The 12,603-nt window shown below is 51.9% G+C and overlaps 1 protein-coding gene across 2 annotated transcripts; it reads left to right on the forward strand.

The window, feature by feature from the left end:
• The first annotated feature begins 391 nt into the window (after positions 1–391).
• On the forward strand, positions 392–12,485 carry Pcif1 (phosphorylated CTD interacting factor 1). Of its 2 annotated transcripts, XM_075963036.1 has the most exons (17): positions 392–513; positions 3,559–3,730; positions 5,238–5,380; positions 5,465–5,589; positions 6,464–6,601; positions 6,769–6,899; positions 7,015–7,169; positions 7,570–7,717; positions 7,801–7,884; positions 8,106–8,205; positions 9,327–9,489; positions 10,156–10,328; positions 10,438–10,524; positions 10,605–10,789; positions 11,462–11,555; positions 11,648–11,823; positions 11,925–12,485. In XM_075963036.1, exons 3-17 carry the CDS (start codon positions 5,257–5,259, stop codon positions 12,154–12,156), a joined length of 2,115 nt encoding a protein of 704 aa, XP_075819151.1. In that variant the 5' UTR covers positions 392–513; positions 3,559–3,730; positions 5,238–5,256; the 3' UTR covers positions 12,157–12,485. The 2 variants fall into 2 exon arrangements, with proteins under 2 accessions (XP_075819151.1, XP_075819150.1); XM_075963035.1 differs by lacking the exons at positions 392–513; positions 3,559–3,730 and having other exon boundaries at positions 5,206–5,380.
• Positions 12,486–12,603: the final 118 nt, after the last annotated feature.

Below are 12,603 nucleotides of genomic sequence, written 5' to 3' on the forward strand. Positions count from 1 at the left end.
GGGACAGGCCCCGAGGAGGATAGGACCCAGGTGCCGGCAGGACCGACGTCACCACTCCGCCTCTGCAACTGAGCCCGAGCCCCTAGAAGATTCCAAACCAGTCTCGTGTCCCCTAAAGTGTCCAAGTAGATCCTCGGTCCCTCCGAGTGTGATTTGCAGGGAAACTGAGGCAGGGCGTGCGTATGGATTCATTCCTTTCCGCCTACATCCCAAGAAAAGCAAAGCTGTCTCCCCCCACCTTCGGACCACACGGGACAACAGGAAAGGACGGGAAGATGGGGAGGGGGTCGAAAGTAATCAAGGTCCGGGGAGCCGGCCAACATTGCCACACTCAAGATGGCGGCGCGGCCCCGGCGAGGTCCCTCAGAGGCGGTACCGACGCATGCGCAGCGCGGAGTCCCGGCCCGGGACACAAGATGGCGGCAGCGGCGCTGGGGAGGGCGAGGCGGAGGCGGCAAAACGGGCGGTCGAGCAGAACGTGTAGCCGCATCCCCTCGAGTCCGCTTCGGGCAGGTAAGAGCCCCAGGAAGCCATGGTCCCGCCGCGAGCCGCGCCATTGTCCGGGAGTCCGAAGCAGGACGGCGGAGGCACCTCCGGCGCTTCCCGCTCGGGGTTGCCGCTCGCCCGGTCTCTATCGTCGCCGCCATCTTAGAGCCGCGGGTGGGCAGCAGGGCTGCTGGCTGGGGTGAGTGCAGTGGGCCTAGAGAGCGCGGACGGAGCGGCCTCTAGGGTCCCTCCGCTGCTGCCGCTGCCGCCGTCGCCACCGCCTTTGTGTCGGGCTCCGACTCTGAGTCGCCTCAGCCCGGGGGCGGGAGCGCGCGGCAGGGCGGGGGGCGGAGCCCGGAGATGGGCCGGCGCGCGCGCGCCAAACACCCCGCCCCCGCTGAGCTGTGGGGGAGGGATGCGCGGGAGCGCGCTGAGGCAGGCCCTGCGTGCGCGCTTGCGCACTGCGCAGGGCCCGTGGCTCCGCCCGCTGGAGCCGGAGCATTCTGATTGGTCCGCTAGAAAGTGCTGCCCCACCTTCCTCCAATCCCGGAATCGAATACTTGGGCTCTCACGGGTTCCGCTGGTGCACAGATGCAGTTGTTTGTGTGTAGACTGTGCTGCGCTTTTCCGACTTTGTTGTGCGTGGGAGTCCGGAAGGCAGAGGCTAAGGGAACCAGTAACCTAATGGGTCAAGTGGTTTTGCCTTAGAAGTCGGGGTGACAGCCCGGCCTGGAACTTGGTGGGTCTGGTGCTTTGGGCAGGAGACCTTTTGCACCCATCTAAGCGGATTTATTTCGTTTCTTATTTTTAAGAGACAGGATCTCTCTTGTGTAGCTTTGACTGTCTTGCAACTCAAGTATATAGATCAGGCTGGCCTCGAGCTCACAGAAATCCTCCTGCCTTTGCCTCTCGAGTGCTGGGATTAAAGGCGTTTTGCCTCCATACCCGGCTCGTTTAATTTTTAATTATTAGTGCGTGTGTGCGCGCGCGCCCCCGTCACTGTACTACGTAGTTTCACCATTAGCCCTTAGCAGATTCTAAGCTGATAAAACTTTCAAGCCGCGTAAAATGAAAGAATTAGTCATCTTGTCTCCCAGTCCCACTTGTGGCGTGTTTAAAAATGACAGTCTTGTTGAGGGTTGATGGCACAGACCTGGAAATCTAGCACCTTTAAGAGACGGAGGCAGGCCAAGACGACCCAGGGCAGTAGGCCTGTAGTCTCAACCCTTGGAGATACCGGCAGGATGATTAGGCCTTTAAGTTACCAATTGTTTGGTAGCTCCCTTCCCCATTTCTCACTCCTAACAGGTGTGGTGGGGCACAGCAATCTTCCCTAGATGAGTCTGGTAACAGCTGCTGTGGGAAGTGCTGCGGTGATCCCACTTGGGTGGCATCGGGCTGGGCTGCTGCTTCTGCCTTCTCTAACAAATGCATCAACCAGGTGCATTCTGTCACATTTTCTGAGATAAACAGTTTCCAATAAAGGTGAATGAGATGTGCTATATGTGTTTGCATGATTTTGTTTTTATAATGTTTTCAAAGTGTGTCTTTTACTAGTTGTGGGTGACTTGAGATAGTGCCCCAAATCTTCCGTATGCTCTGTTCCCTGTTCTTTGGTCGACAGACACTTGGGTTGGCACAGCTGGCTGTGCAATATATGGGGCTTCAGTGTTGGAAATGAAAACCTGATTCCCCTTGGCATGTGTCTGTGTCCCACCTAATGGGAAGGCTGAAAGGGAAGGATGTTTTGAGTGCAGTGTTTGAAAGTCAGTCTGGGTAACAAAGCCAAATCCAGTTCAGAAGGAAAAACTGAGCTGAGCATGGTGGTCCTCGCCTAATCCTAGTACCTGGGAAGTCAAAGAGGCCAGACTGGGAGTTCAAGGTCATACTCAGCTACAAAGGGAGTTTGAGTTCCCCTCTAACCCAAGAACAAAAGAAAAAAAAAGTCAGTTCCAGGATTGCAGGTGGAATTACTCATTGAAGTGCTCACTCAGCACCGCAGATCTGGCTTTGGTTTCCAGGAAAGCAAGGTTTTTGCTTTTCCAGTCCTGGTTGTACAGGCTCTAATCTCAGTTAATCCCAGAGACTAAGGAAGGATGATCATATATATATTCAACACCTTCTTGAACTACAGATCAAGTTCAAGGATATTGTTGTCCATTTTTTGAGACTGTCTCAAAAGCTAAAGAGGCGTGGCTCAGTGGCAGAACAATTATCTAGCATGACCAAAAATCTAGGCTCTATCCCCAGTACCTCATATATTTGTCAAGCTATATATATACATAGTGGTCTCAGCCAAGGGCTGGCGATGTAGCCCATGAAAGAGTAGTGTCCTGTCATGTTCAAGGCTCTGGGCTCCATCTTCAGCACTTTAGAACAAATGACCAACTTCAAGGTGATACGAAAGCATCAAATCAAGTTTAGAGCTCTATAGTAAACTAGGTTCAGGACCTATGAAGGCAACCTTTGTTGGTTGAAAGCTTGAGAAGTACATTGATTGGAAAAAAAAGCTAGGTGATGGTTGTGCACACTTTTAATCTCACACACTCAAGAGGCAGAGGCAGAGGCAGGTTGAGCTCTGTGAGTTCAAGGCCAGCTTGGTCTATAGGGGGAGTTCCAGGATAGCCAGGGCTACACAGAGAAACCCCGTCTCAAAAAACAAACAATAAAGAAAAAAAAAACCTCAACAACAAAAAGAATCTGTTGCCGGCGGTGGTGGTGCACACCTTTAATCCCAGCACTCGGGAGGCAGAGATAGATGGATCTTTGTGAGTTTGAGGCCAGCCTGGTCTATAAGAGCTAGTTCCAGGAGATGCTCCAAAGCTACTGAGAAACCCTGTCTCAAAAAACCAAAAAAAAAAACCAAAAACCCCAAAACCAAAAGGATCTGTTTGAGCATATTTGTCTAGACAGGGTCACACTACTATATTGACCAGGCTTTGATCTCTGAGAAGTACAGCTTTGATTCCTTGAGCCTCCAGACCCTCATAGTGTGTCCTTGTCCCTCTTCTGTTGCCTCTGCTTAGTGAGGCTTCTCAGGCCAATAACTCTTGTCTTCTATTTGCTCTCCAGCTGCTGATGCACGGAGTCCCCAGAGTCCCTGTCAACCTCACTGCTGACCAGCCCATCTACCTGTGCTGCACCTTCCTGTGGGCCTCCCCCTGCTTCTGTGGGACCCTGTGACGTGGGTTCAGTCCAGCCAGAGAAGAAACCCCTCTCATGCTAGTGTTGCAGACCCCAGAGGGTGAGAGAAAAGGGACCTTATTCAGCCTTGAAACCCATGGGCTCAGCCCCAAAGGAGCCATTCCAAACCTTTCTGTAATCAAGGCCCGCTTGTTACACGTGTCCTGTTGCTGCTGCAATTTTTATCTGCCAAACTGTACAGATAAAAGTAACTATTGATTTTTCCCTTTCCAAATTAACAGACGTCTTTGGGTGTACAATAAAATAAATGTTCAATGATTCCTATGATGTCGTCAACAACCAGTCAGGGATCCTGATGAGCATGCAAAGAAAACCTTCCAATCAGCCTTTGTGGTCTTACTGTGGGTGAGGGTTTCTTGTGGGTTTTGTAACATACTAAAAACAACATGAGCATCATCAGTCTGATCTCAGGTGGCCCCTAGGTGTGTACCAGGACCAGACTGGGAAGTACCTGGCCTTTGAGGCTTGTGCTAGGTGTGCTCTAGAGGGAGTAGTGGAGAATACAGATCTAAAGAAGCTGGTTTCTTCAGTGTTTAACTTGGGGCTTCTGAAGGACTGAACCCCCTTCAGTTACACTGGTTTCCTTAGCAACAGACTACTACCAGAGTCCATGCTTCCTCCCCACTGGTCCACTGACTTTACCATCTTCCCAAGAGAAGGCACTGGTCATTATAGGGCGACTTCTCAAAAAAGGTAGACCCTCTTCTTGTTGGCCACTCTGGTGCTCTGTAAATGTTCGCAGGATTAGTAGAGCTCCTTTTGGATACAGGTAGTATCCTCAGCTCTGGAGAGCGATGCCCTGGACCCAGTCTGAGGAAACAGTCCCCCTGTAGGTCTAGCCATCTAAGCTTTCTGATGCACTTTTTTTTTAAATTTATTTATTTATTATGTATACAACATTCTGCCTTGATGTATGCTCGCACGCCAGAGCAGGGCGCCAGATCTCAGTACAGATGGCTGTGAGCCACCATGTGGTTGCTGGGAATTGAACTCAGGACCTCTGGAAGAGCAGCCAGTACTCTTAACCTCTGAGCCATCTCTCCAGCCCCCTGATGCACTTTTTTTTAAAAAAAAATATTTGTGTACAGCATTCCTTCCATGTGTGCCTGCAAGCCAGAAGGGGGCACCAGGTCTCATTATAGATGGCTGTGAGCCACCATGTGGTTGCTGGGAATTGAACTCAGGACGCCTGGAAAGAGCAGTCAGTGCTCTTAACCACTGAGCCATCTCTCCAGCCCCTCTGATGCACTTTCAGTGACACTGTGGAAGAACTGTGTCCACCAAATCTGTGGGGGAGGGAGGAGGTGGGACAGAGAGAGTCTTCCTGGAGGATGGGAGCCCAAGGGCAAGCCAGACCATTAAGGGGAAGGATTTGGCTAGGCGGGCACCCTATCTTACAGTTGAGGGACAGAAACTTCAATCTCACTGCTCTTGTGGCACTAGTTGGCTGGCTGTCCAGGACAAGACTGTAGATAAGTCACCAGAGCGAGCCCTAGGCTGTAATTAGTGAGTAGGATGGAGTTGACACTCTTGGTCCTCTGTGACAGGTCCCGCGCGGCTGCTGAGATGGCCAATGAGAATCACGGCAGCCCCCGGGAGGAAGCATCCCTCCTAAGTCATTCTCCAGGCACCTCCAATCAGAGCCAGCCCTGTTCTCCAAAGCCAGTGCGCCTGGTACAGGACCTCCCAGGTACTGGAGGGAGTGGTATGGGCTGGTAGGATAGCGGAGTGCTGTGTGCAGACCTGACTGTCTGGGTCATACTCTTGTTTGCAGAGGAGCTGGTACATGCAGGCTGGGAGAAGTGCTGGAGCCGGAGGGAGAGCCGCCCCTACTACTTCAACCGATTCACCAACCAGTCCCTGTGGGAGATGCCTGTGCTGGGCCAGCACGATGTGCTTGTGAGTGCCGACTTGGGGCAAGGGTCAGAGCAGACCTCTGGCCTTCCACAAATGTATCTCGGACAACTAGGTGTCTGGCCCTGTGCTGATACCTGCAGATAAAATGTCAAGGAAGACAGTTCCTGTCTTCAGAAACCTTGCAATCAAACAGGAGAGATGGGGGCAGATTATTAGTGTAGCATGCCAAACACTGGGCAGCATGCGAAGAGGTAGGCGTCAGCAAGACGGAGTTCCGTGTCTTCGTGGTATGTTCATTCTGTGGCAGAGAGTAGGATTCCAGTTGTGGACTTATTTAAAGAATATACTGAAATCCATGGGGATTGAACTCCTCTGAGTTCAGGGTTTAAGGTGAGGCTAGCTAAGTGGGAAGGGAAGGATGTTCTAGGAGTATAACCACAGGCTGGCTGGTAGGAACCTCAGCTCTTGGAGCCCTCTATACATAGTCAGGCAGGGGCCTCTTCATTTTGTAGGAGAGGACACTGAGGTTCAAAGGGAAGTGACTGGCCCAAGGCCATGCAGAGCCTTGCTTGTCTGAAAAAATAACATTCCCTGACTTTTCTTGGTTCTCGATTTCCATTTTGTTCTTAAGGCACTAATCTAATGCCACACAGCATAGCAAGTCACTCACTGATTTGTGTCACAATGTCAGTGGTGAAGTGGGGTTAACATAGCCTTTCTGAAGGTGAGGGCATTAGGAAGGAGTCACCCCTGGCCACAGCTGCAGGTAGCAGGCAGGAGTGGAGTCCAAGGTTCTTCATCTGCATTCCAGGCCTTTGGCTTCCGTTAGGAGCCAGAGAAGGGTGGGAAAACAAGAATTTGAACTGTTGGGGCTCCTAAGCCACTGACTGTTTGCAATTCTGCTGTTTTCTGTCAGTCGGACCCTTTGGGGCTGAATGCAACCCCCCTGCCCCAAGACTCAAGCTTGGTGGAAACTCCCCCAGTGGAGAACAAGCCCAGAAAGCGGCAGCTCTCGGAGGAGCAGCCAAGTGGCAATGGTGTAAAGAAACCCAAGGTGAGTGTCTGGGACTCCTAGGACCTGGTCGGTACGTGGTTATCTTGGGTGTGTGGCCAGAAGCTCCCTGCAAGGGCAAGGGCTGGGTCAGGAGGGAGTCCTAAGTACAGCTGCTGGGCCTGGCTGCAGACTTTGGACTGGATGCCTTCTGGTTTCTTTTCCTTCAGATTGAAATACCTATGACACCCACAAGCCAGTCGGTGCCCAGTTCGCCCAGCATCCCAGGAACCCCAACACTAAAGATTTGGGGTGCATCTACTGAAGATAAACAGCAAGCAGCTCTCCTCCGACCCACTGAGTGAGTACCTATTGGTCAGCTTGGATATGTACATTGCTGATGGGCAGCTTGCCCAGAACTGTGTGGTATGGTAGTAGCGGGCAGGCCATCTTCACTACTCCTGTCTGTGCCCTAGGGTGTACTGGGACCTGGACATCCAGACCAATGCTGTCATCAAGCACAGGGGCCCTTCAGAGGTCCTGCCCCCACACCCTGAGGTCGAGCTGCTCCGCTCTCAGCTCATCCTGAAGCTACGCCAGCACTACCGGGAGCTGTGCCAGCAGCGGGAGGGTGAGGGCTCTGCAGCCTCCCCTTGGCTTCACTTGGGTTTGGGTGGCAAGGGGGCCTAGTGGTTCTGTGTGCTATAGGAAAACAGATTTATTGGGGTCCCAGCTTTTATGCTGAGTGTGTTTCTCAACTTGTCTGCAGTTCCCATAGCTGTAAGTTGGGGACAAAATTCTTAGAGAAAGCATGTGTGGCGCCCATACCTCCCAGCTCTCAAGAGGCTCAGGCAGGATTTCAAATTCCAGGCTAGTCTGGGCTGCATTACCAGACCCTGTCTTTGGTACTCTGATTCTCAGAATAGAGTCTAGGAAGTAAGCACACGACAAACTCTTATGACTGTGTCTTTTCCTGTCTCAGTGGACCCCGCTGGACACTCCAGGTTCTTAGCAGCTTTCTTGTCCCACAGGCATTGAGCCACCCCGAGAATCTTTCAATCGTTGGATGCTGGAGCGCAAAGTCGTAGACAAAGGATCTGACCCCCTGTTGCCAAGCAACTGTGAACCAGTTGTGTCACCTTCCATGTTTCGTGAAATTATGAATGACATTCCCATCAGGTATAATGCCACAGCTCAGTTGGTGGTCCCTGTGCCAGGTCACATGTAGGAGGGCTCTAATTCTTGCCTATTTTCTAACTCAGGTTATCCCGAATCAAGTTCCGGGAGGAAGCCAAACGGCTGCTCTTTAAATATGCAGAGGCTGCCAGGCGGCTCATTGAGTCCAGGTTTGGCTTTCGCTACCCAGCACAATCAAAATGGGGTGGGGAGGGGGGCAATACGTCTGGCTAATGCTCACAGGCTTGTCAATGCTGTCAAAGACAGATGGGTGGTAAGCCTAGAGGCTAGTACCTAAGATGGTAGCAAAGTAGGAAGAGGAGGAGAGGAGCAGACACCTAACAGTTGGGCCCTGCACAAAATACAGCTTTCTCTTGCCACCAACTTGCAGGAGTGCATCCCCTGACAGTAGGAAAGTGGTCAAGTGGAATGTGGAAGATACCTTCAGCTGGCTTCGGAAGGACCACTCAGCCTCCAAAGAGGACTACATGGTGAGAGGGCCCCAGGGTGAGGCTGGCCTCCACAGAAGCCTGTGTGCAGTGTGGCAGACCTTGATGCTCATCAGACCCAGAATCATTACAGAGATGCTCAAGGCCCCTAGTTTTCTCTCAAGCTCAGAGGCAAACAGCTGTCTTTTCAACCTGATGAGTGTTCAACATGTCACCTTAGTAGATCTGTGAGAACAGTCTGTCTTTTCTTGTGTGTATCCATATTACAATTAAAAGCCACCTTTAGGGGGTTGGAGAGATGGCTCAACAGTTAAGAGCACTGGCTGCTCTTCCAATGGATTGAGGTCCAATTCCAGCACCTACATGGGGCTGTACCTATAACTTTCATTATAAGGGATCTGATGCCCTCTTGTGGCTTCTGTGAGCATTAGGCATGCATTTGGTATACAGAAAGAAGTAACTGATGGTAAAACACTTATATGTGTACACATAAATATTAAAAAACAGCCAGCCACAATTGGAGTCAATTCCTACTCTTAGGGTATACACAGCCCTTCCATTCTCTGGCCCCTGCCTGTCACTTTTCTAATTCCATCAGCATTTGTACTGGGTGCTCTTTTTAGGACCGTTTTCGGACTTGTTTACAATCACATTAAGTGTACTTGACATGTGGTGACAAAGACAGGTACACTCCTGGCCAGAGTGACTTGTTTTCACAGTGCAGTTTCACAGGTATAATTCTTTTAACAAGAATTTAAAAGCACAACCCTTAAGTCCACACCAATCCAGTTTCCTGTGCTGTAGCAGCCCTCCCAATGGAAGGCGAATGCTGGTGGTCCTGCCTGGCTTGCCTCACTCCCCACTGATTATCTTGGGTTCTGCCAATGTAACTGCAACAAAACTGCAGCCATTCATTAGATGCTTACATGACAGGGGCTTGGTGGATCAGGGAATGGCACTGACTCGTCACAATGTCCTATTTGCTAGCTTCAATTCCCTTGATAGGAACAAGATTCAGAGAAGTTCAAGCAACATGGCTAGTAAACAGTAGAGCCACTTTCAAAACTGGGACATCTGGGATCCAATAGCCCCACAAGAGTTCTACCTGCCAGCCCCAACGAGGCCCTTTTGCCACCAGTGTCCTGACCAGGGCTTTTCTCCAGGACCGCCTGGAGCATCTGCGGAGGCAGTGTGGGCCCCATGTCTCCGCTGCAGCCAAGGACTCTGTGGAAGGCATCTGTAGCAAGATCTACCACATCTCCCTGGAGTATGTTAAACGGATCCGAGAGAAGCACCTTGCCATCCTCAAGGAAAATAACATCCCAGGTAGGGCCCAGATGGGGAGCCAGCTGTAATGCCATCTAGTCTGTCCTAGGCCCTGCTAGAAGAACATGTGAGGCTGTGTGAGGCTGTGCTGATTTGGGAGAACCTATTTCTTGGAGTAATGTTGGGTAGAATTTGCTGTCTTTTGGCTCTGAGGTGTTAGTACTCCTCTGGGAAATTAATCAATGAGAAAGGAAGAGCCAGAAGTTGATGAAAGATGGGCCAGTTAGTTAAGCAGACCTGGGTCAAATCCATTCCCTAAACCTTTGCTTTCCCCAGACCCAAGTGTAATAATATCTGCCGTGACAATGTGAGTGTTGGAAGGAAGGAAGGAAGGAAGGAAGGAAGGAAGGAAGGAAGGAAGGAAGGAAAAAAACCTGCACAGGCCCCAAAGATCCCTATATGAGTAAACTTAACTATCCAGACAAAGGCCACTGTTTTCATACTTCCAATTTGTCTGGCAGGCTGAGGGCATTGCGAATCTGCTTCAGTGCTGAGTGTGTTGATACATGTCACCAGTTAATGCCAGTTGCCTGGCGGCTTTTTTAATGGCTTTGTTTCCTTTGTGATGGAAACCGTTTCAATTTCCTGACCCATGTAAGCACTAGCACAATGGATGTGAGTGCTGTCTAGAGCTGAATAGCCCCTCACTGTCCTTCCTGCCCACAGAGGAGGTGGAGGCCTCAGAGTTGGAACCCCGCCTGGTGTACTGCTACCCAATTCGTCTGGCTGTGTCTGCACCCCCCATGCCTAGTGTGGAGATGCACATGGAGAATAGTGTGGTCTGCATCCGGTATAAGGGAGAGATGGTCAAGGTCAGCCGCAGCTACTTCAGCAAACTGGTGAGAGCTGGGGAGGCTTTCCTACTTCCTTGACCATACATACTCCTCAGCAGCTCCCAGTGATGAGGCCATGAGATCCCTGCTGAATCCCTTCCTTTCTGTCACACAGTGGCTCCTGTATCGCTATAGCTGTGTTGATGACTCTGCCTTTGAGAGGTTCCTGCCTCGAGTCTGGTGTCTTCTCCGTCGATACCAGGTACAGATCTAGGGCCGGGGAGGGCTCCCTTGGAAAGGAGCAGGGAGACGAGCCTCACACTGACTAAGGCTAATCTGTAGATGATGTTTGGCGTGGGCCTCTATGAGGGGACTGGCCTGCAGGGATCACTGCCTGTACATGTCTTCGAGACCCTCCACCGACTCTTTGGCGTCAGTTTCGAGTGCTTCGCCTCACCCCTCAACTGCTACTTCCGTCAGTACTGTTCTGCCTTCCCGGACACAGATGGCTACTTTGGCTCCCGCGGGTGAGATCCAGGGGTTGCTGGGCTCCTTCTGCCCATAAAGATGTCTGCTAGCGCACAGGTCCCATCAGAGCCAGTTGCTTCCTAATGCTTAGGGCTTTGGAATCAGGCAATCTTGAAGATAGCTTGTCTTCATTATTTCCCGTGTGTGCACACTATCTACTGTGTGACCTCTGACATGCTGAAACAGCTCTGGAGCTTCCACTTTTCTGGCTTCATGGGCAGACATTAAACAGACACTACCTAAGGCTGGCCTGTGGACTTTTCTGTGAACTAGCTTAGGTTTAGATTAGGGACCCTGGCACTGAGGGATGAGAAGATTAAGACAGACCTCAAAAGTATCAGGGTGAGGAGCACAGGATATCTAGGTAAACGGTAGGAAGAAAGTGCTCAGAGGAAGGTGAGAGCCTTGTGCTCATGAGCTGGGGAAGCCCTGGGTGTGGCTTCTGCTGGGGTGGCCCTGAACTCCATTTCTTCAACTTAGTGGATACAGGCACACACACCTAGCCTCTGTAACCTATTTGAGGGACATGGTCACTTCTTTGCCCTAGCACAATTAGGGTGAATATTGGCCTCTGGCCTGACTGTGGTCATCTCTTCATTGTGGCTGTCTGGAGGTGGGGGCAGTATGTGTGAGGGACGGTGCCGGTAGACTACAATGCTCACCTTCTGTAGGCCCTGCCTGGACTTCGCCCCGCTGAGTGGTTCCTTTGAGGCCAACCCTCCGTTCTGCGAGGAGCTCATGGATGCTATGGTCTCTCACTTTGAGGTGGGTGTGCTGCCAACTGACGAGGCAGGCAAAATTGCAAACTGCCCTCCAGGGCAGAACCTCATCTCCACCCCATACTCTCCCTCCCACAGAAACTGCTGGAGAGCTCACCAGAGCCCTTGTCCTTCATTGTGTTCATCCCTGAGTGGCGGGATCCCCCCACACCAGCGCTCACCCGAATGGAGCAGAGCCGCTTCAAACGCCACCAGCTGATCTTGCCTGCCTTTGAGCACGAGTACCGCAGTGGCTCCCAGCACATCTGCAAGAAGTAGGTGCCCGGGCAGCAGGGGAAGGAAGCCAGGTCAGGCTGGCAGGCTGAATGAGCAGGCCAGTCTGTGCCCTCTCCTGAACAGCTGCCTTTGCCCACAGGGAGGAAATGCTCTACAAGGCCGTCCACAACACGGCCGTGCTCTTCCTGCAGAACGACCCTGGCTTTGCCAAGTGGGGGCCGACGCCAGAGCGGCTGCAGGAGCTCACCACTGCCTACAAGCAGTCTGGTCGCAGCCATGGCTCCAGCTCTTCCTCATCATCCTCCTCAGAGGCCAAGGACCGGGACTCGGGCCGGGAGCAGGGCCCTAGTCGAGAGTCTCACCCCACTTAACATATCCTGCGGGGAGGAGGAGCCCCAGGGGTGCTGTTATAGACTGCTGGAACTCAGTCCTCAGGGCTGAGCAGGCCCCAGGGCACTCCCTTGGGGTGGCAGCAGGACTTGGGCTGCCAGGGACATAGGAATATTATGGCTCTGCCAGGACTCCCCCTCCCTGCTCACTCCCCCAGATTCACCAAATCCCTTGTAAATAGGCCCATGCCTTCCCAGCCCCACACTGACCCTGTTGCTGCCTTGTTTCATTTGTAAAAGGAAATACAGAAACTCCCCAAGAGTGTGTGAGGGTCTTGGGGCAGTTGCCTCTGTGACCACTCCCTACCACATCTAGGCGTCCCTTTATTAAGATCCCTAGATTTTCATACTCATCCCTGGGTCCTTGCAGGTCTGAGTCCCTAGAAGCTTCTGAGCGCCTAAACCAGACTAACAGGCTGCTAAATGCTT

The sequence above is a fragment of the Microtus pennsylvanicus genome, chromosome 2 (genome assembly GCF_037038515.1).
Source record: "Microtus pennsylvanicus isolate mMicPen1 chromosome 2, mMicPen1.hap1, whole genome shotgun sequence".
NCBI classification, from domain to species: domain Eukaryota; kingdom Metazoa; phylum Chordata; class Mammalia; order Rodentia; family Cricetidae; genus Microtus; species Microtus pennsylvanicus.